This window comes from Hirundo rustica, chromosome 7, assembly GCF_015227805.2.
Source record: "Hirundo rustica isolate bHirRus1 chromosome 7, bHirRus1.pri.v3, whole genome shotgun sequence".
NCBI classification, from domain to species: domain Eukaryota; kingdom Metazoa; phylum Chordata; class Aves; order Passeriformes; family Hirundinidae; genus Hirundo; species Hirundo rustica.
The window spans coordinates 27,422,578-27,437,953 of NC_053456.1; the positions used below are offsets into that span (position 1 = coordinate 27,422,578).

At 40.2% G+C, this 15,376-nt stretch overlaps 1 protein-coding gene across 5 annotated transcripts in view; it reads left to right on the forward strand.

Annotated features, from left to right (window-relative positions):
* The window catches only part of SATB2 (SATB homeobox 2), a 130,333-nt gene that overhangs the window by 48,227 nt on the left and 66,730 nt on the right, over positions 1–15,376 (forward strand). For all 5 annotated transcript variants that reach the window (XM_040070059.2, XM_040070062.2, XM_040070058.2 and 2 more), the window contains 3 exons: positions 7,330–7,456; positions 9,539–9,662; positions 14,399–14,501. In XM_040070059.2, coding sequence (XP_039925993.1) covers positions 7,330–7,456; positions 9,539–9,662; positions 14,399–14,501 — 354 coding nt within the window. The remainder of the gene's footprint in view (positions 1–7,329; positions 7,457–9,538; positions 9,663–14,398; positions 14,502–15,376) is intronic.

Genomic DNA, 15,376 nt, shown 5'->3' on the forward strand with positions numbered 1-15,376 from the left:
GGCTCTACTGAATAATGCCACTGTGTGAGGGTGCCGCTCAGGAGAGAGCAGCCTGGTGGAGCGTGAAGCTGAGCTCCAGGCTGGCAGGCTTATGGAAGACACCTCGATGAAGTAGCCTTTCTGTCATGAGTTGTCAGGATTTAAAAGGCTTTGTATTCTGCCATGGAAGTGATTTTTAGAGGGGTGGTTCTCTGTCTCAGATGAGAGAACTGGACTTTCTCTTTATGCGTATTCTTGATGTTCAAGGCAGGTGCACACTTACACCAAAAATTACAAAAAAGATAGACTATGCAGGACTGAATGTGATTTTCCTCGGTGGAGGTGGTAGTTTGATAAGTAACATAGGAAATATAAAAAACATTTCAGAATCATAGAATATTCTGAGTTCGAAGGGACCCACAAGGATTGTTGAATCCATTCTGGAAACTTAAGTGAATGGCCCGTTGTCTTTTTTTTTTTTTTTTTTTAAAAACTTCCTTTGCTTCCTTGCCCTTCTATTTATTTGTGGTATTCCTGTTCTATCATATAACAGTTTTAAAAATAATCCCCTCAAGTAAATAACATCATTTTTTTTCCTGTTTCCTTACCAATTATTGACTGTTTTTTCAAACTGAATAGTGGTTGGAAAATTAAATAAAGACTTCCAAAATAACAAGCTCCAGAAAATTTTATTTAATTTGTGGGTTCATTCTGTTCTCTCTCTTTCTTCCCCCCCCCCCCCAGTTCTTTTTTTTTTTTTTTAAGAAGATCTTTATTAATTTAGTCTAGTAACTTAGTGCCTATATTAAATTGATCTAATAAAAGTCAGGGTCCTCACATAACGTTTCCCAAATGTGAAGCAGCATCTATTACACAAGGCACAATCTTTTTACTGTAAAATGTAAACCTGATATGTAGAATTACAAGCCATTAAACTGTTTAGTGTATGTTATTTAAGCCAAATACTTCAGTAAAGTCATGCTGGAGGAAAGGAAGGGGCAATGCTAGCATTCAAAAAATTAAAAACGCAAACCCAAGCTTCATGTATCAAAGTGATTTTCATCTATGAAAGTACTCTGAAGTTTGGCATTAAACCTTGTAACACTAACAGTCTTTCTATTGATAGTTATACCCATGATTCTATAAAACTTTTAATATATAATTATATAAATATCATATGTAATCATGTAAAGGCATAGTCTATGTTCAAGTCTGTGTACTGTTACAGATGTGCAAGCCAGAAAGTGTTTAAATTGACTGGCTCCTGGATGTGTTGTTTTGTGCTCTAAACCATCACTGGTGTGCAGAGTTTTTATGGGAGTATTTTTAAACAGCAAGAGCAAAGACTTCCATCAGCAGCAGCAGTTCAAGGGACTTTGTGCTGCCAGAGCTTCGTGTGGCTGGGCTGTGCTTTCCCCTTGGGTGGAGGTCACCCTTTTGTGCAGAGCCCTGAAGCTGCGCGAGTCTCAGGCACTGGGGTGGAGCATTTGTCGTTCGGGAGTTGGGGGTTTTCCTGTTGATTTGTGGATGTGTACATCACAGTGTAATCACATAGTTTATTCCTGTTCTCTCACTGAATTATTTATTGTGGACTGAAATGAGGAAGGAAGGGGATTCTTTTGTATTGGCATAAGCATAGGATTATGTTCGTTGTGTGCTTTCAGTCACTACGTCACCGACGTGTCAATTGGCAGAATACAGTCTACCTCACATATAGGATGTTGCAAAGTTCAATGAATTGTTTTTAAAGTGTACTGGGACCCTCTTATGAAAGATGCATTAGAAGTACGGGGAAGGACTCTGCTGATTATTTTTCCCATCTATTACCCCAATGTGTCATTGATTGAAATTCAATAAAGTATTATAGGTACCCTTATAACAATGGGCAAAGGCAGTATAGTATTTTCTTAGATTTTCTAAAAAGCTAGAAAAGACAACTCAATAATATAACACAAAATTTGATATAATCAGTTTATTTTCTTGCAATTTTTCCCATTGCTTTTTCATCCTTTCTGCTTGGAAATTTGTTCACTTTGCTGGATTAACAGTAATAACTACAAATTAATGGCTTTATGTTGTTACAGTGTGATGATATACTACAGCCAGTGTAGAGGTAAGAAACACAGGCTGAGTTGTTTTTTACTGCAGGGTAGTGATTTTCTTCAAACTGATTTATGAATAAATAATTCTTTGTACTTACTACACGGGACAGGCAGTTTTCAATTTCTGTAACAAAACATAGCTCAGCCAAGGAAAATTACATGCTAAAGCATAGATGCCTTTGAAGGGGATAAACAGATGCAATCAAAAGAGCCTACCCATCTTGGAGGGAAGTCCTGCAATAGGGGCTGATAGAGAAATGGCTTGGTGGTCCCATAAGTGGGGCTTTTATTTGCTATCTCTTTGAGGTTTTTGATTTGCAGCTGTAAAAGAAATCAGAAGTGTTTGGGTATTAATGTTAACCTGCAGTTTCTCCTTACTGTCTGTTGTTTTGATAAGAGCTGCTGTTAAAAAGCATCATGTTTGATCAAAACTACTTGATTGAATTCACAAGGCAGCAGCAAATGTTGGTTGTGTTCTTCAACCAGCCTCGTGTTTGCAGTCTACCACTCTGGGGCTGTGGTCCTGGAATCCCTGGGATGCAAGGAAACAAATTCTAGGAGGCCTGCCTAACTGAACTCTGGCAGATTAGCATTTAAAATAAATTGCATTAATGCTGCATATGCATTTGCGTTAATACTACGAGTATCCATTTAAGATGTAATTCAGGTATGCTCCTAATTTGTGAAAGGAGAAATCAATAGCTATGGAGGGTGCAGGGGGTAGTTTGAAAGGAGCCAGTGACAGAGTGAAGCATGTTCTGATCCTATTTGCTGTGTTTAGCCACAGAAAGGAATTTGGGAAAGGCCTCATTTTAAGAGTTTGATTTTACAACATTGATGTATTGGAGAGTACCTGAGGTGCTCCAGTAATTGGTATGGGGCTATCCAGATTAAAAGCTATCTGTGCAGGTGAGTGGGAGATGCAGGACCCAGTCTTTATTCCATTTAGGACCAAGAAGTGTCATAGTTAGACTATGATGTAAATGTTCTAAACCCCAGATGTGGCATTCTTAGGATGAGTGCACTGTGTGGCTGTCTTTCCATTTGCAATGACAAATGAGGCTTCTAGCCTATATAGATAAATAATTTTCATGGGAAAGTGTGAACTTTATAAAAATGTAAAGGGTTTGCCAGCTGAGCTGTGTTTTTCTAGAAAGCAGCTTTCTGCCTTTTGTCGTTTCATGCTCCTGATCAAAGTAGTTATTCTGGAAGTCTGGAATAAGCCTTGCATCCATTAAATTCACATCTCAGTAGGGTGACATCCTAGAAGTAATCCCAGTGCTCTAGGTGCATCATTTTTTCAGGTGAAAAAAGCTCATGAGGGTCCTGTGATGAGTTCTGCTGGATATGGAATGGGTCAGCTGTGATATAGCAAGGCAAGACTTCTGTTCAGTGTAGTGTTCTGCTCTCACTTGCGTAGTTACCACTTTCTTCTCCAAAGGAGCTGCTTTTTGAATAAAACTGGCCTAAGTGGAGCAACAGCAGTTAATTGCAGTGGTTGTTGTGTACAAACCTGACACTCAAGCTCACTGAAGTTTGCCGCTGGTGTGTTTTGCCATTCTTGTGGGTAAAGGGAGTTACAAACATTTTACACAAAGTTACTCTGTCTTTTTTCCCTGTCTGCATTTTGATGAAGCTGAGGCTTAAAGTTAATAGAAGACCTGACTATAGAAGTACATGCCATTCAAGAACCAACAGCCAGTGTGGATAGAGAATCTCTTCTAAAACAGGTTTTGAAAAAAATCTTTTGAGAAAACTGGTGTCTTTATTTTCTTCAATTGCCTAACTGGCCTGGGCTGCATTCAGTCATTTCTTGAGCTGGGAGCTGCTCTAGTGTATGGCCATTTCTTGAGTGTTTGCAAGCATTGAAATCTGTTAGCTTTGCCTTGAGTAAACTTTCACAGGAAAAAAGACCCAATAGACACAGGAATGAGAACCTAATTTGTTAACAGAAGAGTTTTTGGAACTCAAGGAAGACATGTTTTTGGATTTCCTGAGCTTTCTGATCCACTGTGCATTATCCACACATAAATTGAGAAGGTCTAGAGCTGACAGAGAAGTGATACTCCCAGAGGAGTAGTATATTTATTAATAAAGTGACCTTTGCTCATTCCTGTCCCTTGTCCCAAGTGTCAATTGTGGTAGGATAAAAGCTCAGCCAGGCCTGTTAAAGTGATTTCTTTAAAGGCCTGAGCTGTACCATTTGAAGTCAGGGAGAGGAACAATAAAAAAATGTATATGTGGAAGGGACCCCTTGCTACCAGGCTGTTTTCCTCTTGGTGCTCCTATGCCAGAAACACCCACTCTGGATAAGAAGGGACCTTTTTAGGGGGAAAATTTTGGCCCATTCAGATTTTACTGAGTAGTCATTCAGAAATGTGTAACTATGCAGAGAATACGTTTGCTCAACAAGCTGGCATCATCTTCCCAAAGATAACCCAAGAGTTGCCTTGAGTACAGTGTTGGTGCCATGAAATAAGCACCTGTGAAGTCTGCTGAGGAGCTGAATGGAAGCCATGGCTTCTGGCTATCGTTTGGACCAGCTTAATGTGCTCTGGAAAAAAATATTTCACACGTCCTATCACACCAGCTGAAAAAATAGCGTGCATCAGCAGTGCTGTAACACAGAGTAAAGGACTCTCAGCAGGTGTTAACGTGCAGAGGTACTGAGCATTATGGTAACACCTGTGTTTGTTTAAATCCAGCCAAAACAATTTCCTCTCCAGTTGTAGAGGAGGATTAAAAAAAAAAAAAAATCTCCCTAACTTCCAGTAGTAGCAGACATTCCTGTGAAACAATTTGCATAGTATTTCCCGTGGTGCACTCTGGCAGCACTGGGTTTTTTTCCTTTAAACCCTTTTAGTCTGGGGACACCTTTAGTAACTTCAGTGCTTCCCGACCATCTCTTTGTCCTTTGCCAGCATTGCCAGGCCCGAGCAGTTGCAGATGGTGTGCTCTCTGAGTGCTTTCCTTAATTGAATGAAAAATAAAGCCTCTTGTAAAATATTACCAATTTAGATGTGACTTATGGGGCGCATATGATGCTTATTTTTTCAATTACATGAAAACTTGGCGAGGTTAAACATAGGAAGCCAAGTGTTGTGTGAAGCTGGTATAGATTTCTGGATTTTTAGGTGATTTTGTTTTAAATTATTGTATAGCAGGAGGAGGTGAAGGAAGTCACCAGCTAAACTGTGTTTTTGCTGCATGTATTTTACTCAGTGGACCCTTGATGCTCATTTCATGACTAATATATGCTGTACTATATGCATTTCTTGTTGTCACCAGAGATAACATTAAGTAAACTATCCCCTTAAGAAAAACAGCTTTTCTTGGCAAGTGGAACATGACTCAAGGAGCCAGCACTGGAGACATACGGTGCTGTGAATGAGTGCTGTGTGTTACTCTACTGGATCTGAGTCCAGGCACTATTTATACTGCAGCATATTCAGCACCAGATTGTTAAATCTTAATACTGAAACAGTGCATCATTGAAATGTTTTTGTTCTGTTTGTGTCCCATTTTCAAGCATTGGATATCAAGCAACACTTAGTAACTTTTTGTTTCCTTTGGACAATATCTCCCTTTGCCAAGAGCTTTCTAATCTGCTCTTGAAATATTAGCCTGTCTGTACCAGTATGTTACAGCGAAACTTTGTGCCACTGAGGATGAACTAGGTCACTTCCAGCTCCTTTCCGTATGTGGTGACAGAATGCTTTGCAAAGCAGTACGTCGGTGGTAAATGCAAAGATTTAAGTGCTACAGAAAAGGAGTTGTACTAAAATTATTTCCTCTTCAATCTGTGTAGAAATGGGGGAAAATACTCTATAGCAGGTACTTCATGGCCTCCTTATGTTCTGTTATTGTCTCTGTGAGAAGCTTTGTTTCCCTGTTTCAGTGTGGTGTTTATTTTATAATAAATCTTGGGAGATCAGGATAGAAGGTTTTTGTCATGTACTGCAGTTCTTTTAGTTCCAGAGCTGCTGAAGGATTGGGAGTAGAAAGTGAGGAGGAGACAGTTGAAGTTTCTTGGCATCACAACATCCTTCCAGATACCCAAGAGGAGTTCTTGGCGAGCCTGTTATCTCAGAAGAAGTAGTGTTCTCATGTGTTAGTGTATTACTTCTTTCCTGGCAGTTGAGTTTATGGATGTATTTTCAAAGATCAAACAGTATATAAAGAAACCTCAGAAGGCATCAGTTTGAATGGGAGAGTGGTGTCTTGTAGGGCTGAGGAGAGTTGAGTGAGCAGGACAGTGAGGCGATGGGAACGCAGTGAAGGAAGGAATAAAAGCAGTAGTGGCAATAGTGCAGAACAAAGCTGAACTGCTTTGCTGTCATGTAAGATGGCACTGTGGCTTTCTTTGTTTGGTGTCTTCCTGGAAGTCATTCCTGGGATTAGTCATTGTTTTTGGTGTGGGTGGGCCCTCTGCAATTGTCTAAACAAAAATAATACCTCTACACCAAATGGTTTACCATCCAAGTTTACAGTCTTTGTGACAAGCCCATCCAGAAGAGGTGATGATCCCTATTAAAGAATGAACAGAAGTAGAAATAGAACTTACAGCATTCTCCCCCGCCTCCGAAAAGCTATTTTGGATCTGTGGTCAGCAGCTTGCAGTTGTTTGGGTTTTTTTTTTCTTTTCTTTTTTCTTTTTTTCTTTTTTCTTTTTTTTCTTTTTTTTCTTTTTTTTTTTTTTTTTCCCTCCTTCCCCACAAAAAAAAGCAACTGTCTGCATAGTGCAACTTGTATCTGGGAGTGAACTCTTCCTACTTGGTGGGTTTCCAGTGGCATCCATCCACACTGGGAATCGTACCATGCTTAGATTGTAATAGTGCTGAAAGCCCACATGTAGGAATTTTACTGTTCAGGCCAAAAGTAGTGCATTTATTTACTGAAAAGGTTTTGTAGACTGCAAAATCAGGACTGGAGAGTACTTAAAGCTTATCCTAACTTAAAAGAACTGGGCTTTAGAGCTGTGATGAAAGATGTGAAGGGAGGAAGTCTCCTGTGCTTCCTTGAAGTAATTTAGGAGTCAGGAACATGCCAGCAACTGTCTGCTAAAATTTTTAAATCTATTCCTGCTCTTTCTCACTCATTGCCTGAAGAGTCAGTAGAACACATCTTTCTGGGCAAGACTGCAATAAACCTCAAGGCGGATCTTAATCTTGGGAAAAATCAACCTGGCTGAAGGGTTTAATAAATGGCTGATAAAATATAAAGTATGGATTTTCTGTTTTCTTTTCAGGAATAATCAAGCTGGGGAGGTGGAATCCCCTCCCTCTCAGTTATGTGACTGATGCACCAGATGCGACAGTAGCCGACATGCTACAAGATGTCTATCATGTTGTGACATTGAAAATCCAATTACAAAGGTGGGTGTTTCTGAACATCTGGCCTTCCCTATTTTCTGAGCTGCTCTGTTGGTTACAGCATTACTACAGAGATTAGCACATCCTGTCTTCATTAATTTCTGGGCTTTTGATGAAATGAGAAGAAAATGGAGAGAAGGGTGGGTCACCTGGCAGCTTTTTGGTGCATGTTCCAACTGATATTGTATGTTTTCTGGAATAGCAATATGGGAACAGAGAGGGGAAGGGCAGAAACCCAATCAAGTAAAGATATGGGGCTTTTAGAAGCAGACCTTTCTACAGTCTATAATTTAATGGATTCTTAAGTTCTCGTTTTATCAAATAATAAACTCCTTGCCTTTTTCTAGGGGCTGCATTGTAACAATCCAGGTCTTCTGCAGCCAGTTGCTGAGATGTGGAGGAGGGGAGCTTTTTAAACTTTTTTTTCTCCAGTGGTCTTTCCAGCAAACAGAAGACAAGGAAGGAAAGTGTCACTGCAGCTCCATTTGGCATTTGGAAAATACTTTCCTTCCTCAAGGGCTAGTTCTGATTAGCAAAGTAAAAGCTCCCAACATTTTTACATGTATTTACCCTCCTTTCCTCCCACTCTTCCTTCCTTTTTTCTTCTTCTTTCTCTCTCTTGGCCTTCTAAAGAGTCCTCAAATGTAAGGTCCCTGGCAGTGCATGGCACACTCCAGAGCTGCAGATCGGCCTACATTGCACAGCCTCCTGTAGCTGTATGGCCAGAACATGACAGAGGAAAGAGTGAAAAATAACAGGCATCCTGGAATAACTTGCTAACAATTCTTTGAGCCTTTGGCCTCAACAGAAGAGTGGCCCACAGGGATATGTGCATGTCCTTTGGTGACAGGTACATACCCTCAAACTGTTCAGTTCAGTTTAGGATCTGGAAGTAGCTGATACCTCACTGACATTAAACTCCCAAACAGCAGCATTTCTTTCTTGTTGAATCTCTCCTGGTGCTTGGCTTTTCCGATTTCCATGAGCAGGTCTTTCATCGGTTTTATATACTGGTAAAATTTTTCAGCTGGGCTGCATCTCTGCTAGGTAGTTGTAAAAGAGTGTCTAGACCCTGCAGCTTCTATAAAACGAGTGCAGTAACTCATTTCCTCACAAGTGTGAGCTACCAGGAGTTCATGTAGTCTATTGTCACTGTATTAGCAAAGGGTAGGAACCTGAGATTAAGATCTCATCTTTATCTTCAAAGTCCCTGAATGCCACATAAATAAAAGATAGTCCATGACTTTGAGATAGAGATGATCACTGTCTGCTTGAACTCCTCAAGCACAACTGAAGGTTCAGCTCTGAGGGAAAAGCCAGGCTCTAAGGGCAGGAGGCAGAACCACCTTCTGGGGCCGCTGGAGAGTGCACATTGAGGCCCTGCAGCAGAAATGGCAGTGACAAGCTTCTCCTACCTTTTTCATGGGCTTCTTGGGTCTGGCCCCATCCATGTAGACACAAACCATAAGCTTGTTAAATTAAAAGAGGCACAAAGTCATATGAAGACAAAAGCTTCACTACGTACGCAGTTCCTGTGGAGTGAAAGTGAGAATGTGCTGCACGTGACAGATGTTGGGCATATGGCTTAATGTGTTTCTGAAAGGCTCTCGGATACTTCAGTGGTAAGGGCAGTGTAAGAACCTGTATAAAATTAAAGTAATTTTTCAAAGTCTAGCCTCCACACAGTGAGGGCCCTCGCTGTTCAGGGATTTTGTTAGTGGCAGTGCAGCGTATATGTTTATTTTTCTACCCCAGCAGGAGTATCTTTGTCTGGAGAGGATGGCTTTACTCAGCCATTCCTGGGGCTCGCTTTATGCAGTTTCTTTGCTCACCATCAGGCCCCAGCAGGAATGGTTGTACACACATATGCCATAGGAGGATCGGCAACTGCGTGTTGAACCACACATCGTCTGGTAATTGTGCTTGGTGGGAGAGGTATAGAGGGGAGAAACACCTTGATGGGCTGGCCAAGCAGGAAACTCCAGGGTTGTGCTTGTTGCTTGAAGGTCTATAGCACTTGCATGCAAAGAGTAAGCATCTGTGAAGGTGATGTTTCTATCTGCTTTTTGCTTTCTGTTTTAACAGTTGTTCAAAGTTGGAAGACTTGCCAGCAGAGCAGTGGAACCATGCCACAGTTCGCAATGCCTTAAAGGAACTGCTCAAAGAGATGAATCAGAGCACATTAGCCAAAGAATGCCCTCTCTCACAGGTCAGTGCTTTCAGCAGGCTTAGGAAAAGAAAAATTTGCAAGAAATAAAGCTCATATTTGTTCTGTAAAGAGCCTACATTAAACAATTCCATAAATACCAAATAAATTTCTTGTTTTCTTTAGAAAGGAGAAATTCAAATTAATATGTTAAATAGTATCTGTACACCATGTTTTCTTAGTGGGTTGCCAGGTAAAAATTAGGACTTAATTGATCGGTTTTCATAGAGATGTAAATCCTTTATTTAGATTTTCATCTGAACCTATTGCAATAGGGCTAATGATCCTCAAATGCAAGATTTGAGTATCTTCTTCCCGCTAGCAGAGGCTTGTTTTCTCCCCAACCCATGGGTAGCTCTCATCAGCCTGCAACCGTGATAAAAAGTATGCAGTTTTAACAGTTGTGCCCCAATTTGTAGGAAACGGCAAGAAAAAAATGTATATGTAATTATGTTAAAAAAAGAACAAAACCTCAGCCTCATTCTCCATGACTGCTTTTTAAATGGCAGTGATGTCATGTCTAAGACACAGGTTCCTACAGATCTCACGAGTTCTATTTGTACTTCAGATTGTTATAAGGAGACATTCATGAAATTTTTATGACTTACTTCTCCTTGCCTCTCAGAAAGAACAAAATAACACTTTACCGCCCAGACCAGGTAACTTTGCTAGGCGTGAAAAATATATTGCCTTCTAAAATGTGTACTAGAATCAGGTTAATCTGTCCACTGTATCTTTTAAAAGTCAAAACATGGGTAATTCCAGCTTCCTAAAAATCTGTTGCTTTGCTTGCTTATATTCAACATTTTGTCTCCTGTGATTGCATTCTATTGCACTGTATGTTCATCCTGCAATTCATGATCCAAAGCCTCCATGAACCAAGAGAATTCTCTCTATTCACCACAAATTTGCCTCACTGTGTTACGATTACAGCTCCAGGGAAAGCACAGAGGTGAAATACAGAGCTGGTATGAATCACATTCTTCAGCTTCTTTAGCCACGTGGGATCTGCAGAGCTAACAGGAATGGAAGGGTTTTGTAAGGAAAAGCCACGGAACTTGCTGATTTAGTAAAGGAGTAACAGTCAGTGGAGATATGCACAGTGTAGAATATGCATTGAATACGAAAGTGTGTTCCTTTTCACACAGTTTAAGTGTAATTTCTTTAAATAGAATTATCTGTGGAATCTGGTCAGCTAATGATGATTGCAGCATATGGTTGTCTCTGCCCAGTCTTCTTCAATATCCAGCGTAACTAAACTATGCATCATTTCATATGCAGAATTCATTGTTGTCTGAATCTGTTTCCTCCCACTTCAGCTTCAAAGCCTACCAGGTGGAAACGCTGCAGTTGGTTTACTCCTTCTATAGCCTCTGTTTGACATATATTTACAAAATTACTGATGGCAGAAGTGTAGCAGCCAAAATCCTTGCCCCAATATTTATTTAGCAGACAAAGCTAAGAGGAGATCCTTCTGTAGGACATGGAGCTTGCTTACTTTTAAGCACAGGTATAAATGACCTTGGGTAGTGACTAACCCTTGAACTGAGACTGCAGAATGCAGCCTGTATCATACTATTATTTCCATAAAAAGTTTCAGTCTCTTTTGGTTTAGCTCACAAAATGCAGAAGATACAATGGAAGGTTGTATAGAAGCTGTCTATTACCATCATCTGAATATGCCTCTAATACAATTCCTTCTCCCAAATCAGTTTTAAAAAAATATCATGCCAAATGTGAAATGTCATTACAACCCCCTTGTGGTTAATATATTATTGACAGCAGCAAATTGCAGAGTGGTCTCTTAGGAGTCAAACTGCAGAGTAAATGCTGCTGTTTATTAATGTGTTCACAGTGCCTCAAGTACAGAAGTGGAGAGGGGCAGCGCGGGGAGCTCCCGCTCCCACCAGCGACGGTGCTCCTCTCTGCTTCTCAGTGCCTGAGCTCTCCAAGCAGCCCAGATGGGGATTCTGATTGCTGCTAATGGGAAATGTAATCATTCACTTTGATTTAAAATTGTTCTGGTTTTTTTCTGCTAGGTGTATTACATGTCTGCAGCTTAGCTAGCCTTAGCATACGGCTCCTGTTCAAACAAGTAAATCCCGGTAAACCAAGCTAGGGGGAAGGAGGGTAGGTGGGAGGAGTGTGTGTGTAGCAAGAAATCCAATTATTTCAGTGTTTCCATCTTTTTGTAGGGATCTCTGTCTTTCCTGTGTCCTGTAACTCGTTTCATCACTGACCATGCATTTTGTCTGTTTGCTGGAGCAAGCTTTCTTGGGGTGTGAGCGTGTCCCATGTTTTCCTCCTTGAACTTACTGCACCAGATTTTCTTTGTGTGGGTATTTCTTAGCTCCCAGTCTAACTAGTTTTCATTCCACATGGCATTCATGGCCACACACATATCGAACATTTACTGCTTTATTCCTTTCTTTAAGGATTTTTCCAGAAATATTATGCATTATTTACAAATTTGCAACTAGTGAATGATTTTTTTTCCCCTCTCTCTTTTAAATGGATTATTTCCTTTCTGCAGACTTACCAAGATTCCTCAGAGAAATACCCCTTTACATATAATAGTGAGGATATGTGGTTTGAAAATTGTTGTAGTCCTTTCACCTATAGGAGAGTGTCTGTCCTGGGCTTTTTTCACCAATGGTTGATTTACTATTTGATTTTACTATTTAGTTTAAGTTTTGCTTTCTCAAATAAAGGTTAATGGGTTAATATAGTCTGTGATATTTAATAGCCCCATGATTTCAGTAATGTTAATTTCTTGTAGAGTTAGATGATTTGGAGAAGGAAACCCCCACCCCCAAAAAAATTTAAGAGAACCAAATTGATACATAGACAGAGTCCAACAATATCCCCACCCTTCCTTAGTGAATGGAAATTTAACTGAAGTGATGCAAAAAACCCCCGGGTTTGCTCAGCTTTGTTCAAAAATCTTCTTCAGCAGAGGCTATCGCCATGTGAGGCTTTCAGAATTCTATTGCTTGTTAAAATGCTGTAGAGCAGGAAGGATTTATGGGCAGGGAATTGCTGCTGACTGCCACAATGCTAGGTTTATGTCTCAAAATATTGATTTTAATTAGAAAATTGAATCTCAGTTTTAGAAATTGGAGCTGCTACTTAACAAGGCTCTTACTTCATAGCCTTCAAACTCTACTGCAGTGCACCATAGCACCCTTTGAGTGGAAAAAGCAGTGAGAAGGCAGAAGGGCCTCTTTAATGAAAGTGAAATTACCTATTGAAGACTGAAAGTAATCACCCAGATACTTTAAGTTGCTCAGTTTTACTCACATTTTTTAAGTTTCTAAAGCTCAAGAGTTAGGAACAGACAGAGTCCTGTGATATGGCAGTGAACAGGACAGGAGGCTGGGTAAATCTGGAAGAAGGCGGGGATGATTTTGTTTTTAAGGCATTGTTAAATTCAGTGAGCCAGTTCATAGGCCTTGTAGCTTTCCAAGGATGGCCAAGATCCTGCAGGAGCTTGTACGTCAGAGCTTGAAGCCACGGTTTGAGATCTGTGAGATCATCCTTGCTCTCTGCTCTTGGAGCAGAAAGGTCGCACAAGGTGCCACGGCTTTCTCTGAGCTTTGACGTAAGTGCAGAAGGAGGGCATGAGGAAAATCAAACACATCTGTGGAGAAGGGGCATTGGCTCCTATGTGTTGGTGCTGTTAGGTTGCATTTCCTTGCTGACAGTGACACGTCAGCAAGGAACAAGTTGGGAATCGTGCTGGGAACAGTTTGACCCTGAAAGGGTTCAGAAAGGGGAAAAGGAGAGGAAAATGTTGTTAAAAGGATGCCTTCTTCATAGCCTGGAGGAAATGAAGGGGAAAAGAATGGGAGAACTACCAGTAATGAGGCTGTTTGCCACCCTTTGGACAGAAGCACCCCAGATGTAAAATATCCTTTTTATTGGTATCAGGTGCTGGAAAACCATTCTGCAGCCTCTCTTCAGTCAGCTTGTATGGAGCTGCTTAGGGGGAATTTGCAGGATGGGGAGGGGTGCCGGTTAGGCAAGTGATATTACAGTTTTGTTGAGCTTTCTTGTGGGTTTTGACTGCTCTGTGTTGTAGTATGTGTAGTTCCCTGTGCTCTGAATGGCACTGCTAATTTCTCTTCTGGGTGATTTTTCACACAAGGGCTAATCACACGTTTCTGTGAATTATATTAATTTAACTTATTTGCCTAACTGTTGTTCTGCAGCAAGCAGCACGGATGTTCTCCAATTCTTGGCTGTGCGGTCTTGCTGCATTTGGAAGCAGAACAGAGACATCTGAAAAGCATTATTTGGATTATGCATGCTGGAGCATCTAATCTTACCTTTAGGATCTGGTTCCTAAATTGTTCTTGGTGCAGTGAGCATGTGCTCCTCAGCACGGCACTGCCTGCTGTTACGCAACTAAAGTTTAGCTCTTGCAATATCACAAGTACAAAGCAAAGTAGAACTTCCCCCCCCCAGCCTGAGCTGCAGATCTCAGTGTAGGTTTGTACTACTTTTTTTTTTTTAAGTAATTGTGCAAAATAATTATTATTTTGTGATTTTATTCATGGCTGGGCATACAGACGGGAGAATAAAGCCAAATTTTTGTACTCATCAGAAGGTTCTTTTGGGTTTCAAGTCACAAATTGATGATCATTGTGCACTTGCACGTCACTTGCTTTCCCTGGAAAAGATTTCTAATTGTGGAAGATATTTTCAATCACTTTCTGTTTTTCTTTCTATACTTCCAGAGTATGATTTCATCCATTGTAAATAGTACATACTATGCCAATGTGTCAGCAACCAAGTGCCAGGAGTTTGGGAGATGGTACAAAAAGTACAAGAAGATTAAAGGTAATTTGATCTTTTTTGTTGCTTTCCAAGTTCTTGAAATTCTGATGACAGTTTGAGATTATTTGCTTTAAATGAAAGTAATAATAAGCAGTAATAATATTTGTGAATTTGTCTACAAAGAGGGCACAGTCACAGCACATTTGAAATTAAATCTGATACTTTACAAACAAGGCTGGCATGAAAACACAGGACACAAAACATGCTTAAAATATCCCATTTAGTTGTGCTGAAAGATCAGCTGTGTTTTGAATTAAGTGAAAACATTTCAGAAAGAAAACGTTGTAGTATCTCAGGATTTAAAAGTTAAATTGCTGTGTAAGTTGCTTTAGTTTTGTTTTGTTCCTGAAAGCTGAAAACCTGACTTCTTAAGTTACGTGTGCCCTTGTTCACTGTTTTCAGTACTGCAAAGTGTAGTGGCATTCCTGCTGTATTTTATCCTGTGTAATCTGGGTACAGAGGATTTAATACTGATTGTTGGGAGACACTTGTAAATAACAAGGTGCTGCACCCACTGAAGTTGTGAGAAAATGAGCCCATTGTTTGTATTTTTTCTATAACGAAATTGTGCTAGTAGGTCTGCAGTGCCTGAGGCAGTAAAATTATCCTAAGTTCATCCCATTCTCACCGCTGAACTGTCTGATCACCTGACAGTGGTGCACAGAATTATGTGAAAAGCACCGATCATGCGTAGTTTGTTCTTTTATTCTCCTTTTCCTTTGGCAAGGGACTTAGGTGTACACCAGACTATTTGTTTTAGTAGGTTTTTGGCTTTTTTAAATTTTTATTTTTATTTTTTTAAAACATTGGTGCTTTAAATGCTCAGGAGTTAGAGGATAGTCAAAAGCTTTTTCATAATTTCACCTGGCTCCTCTCTC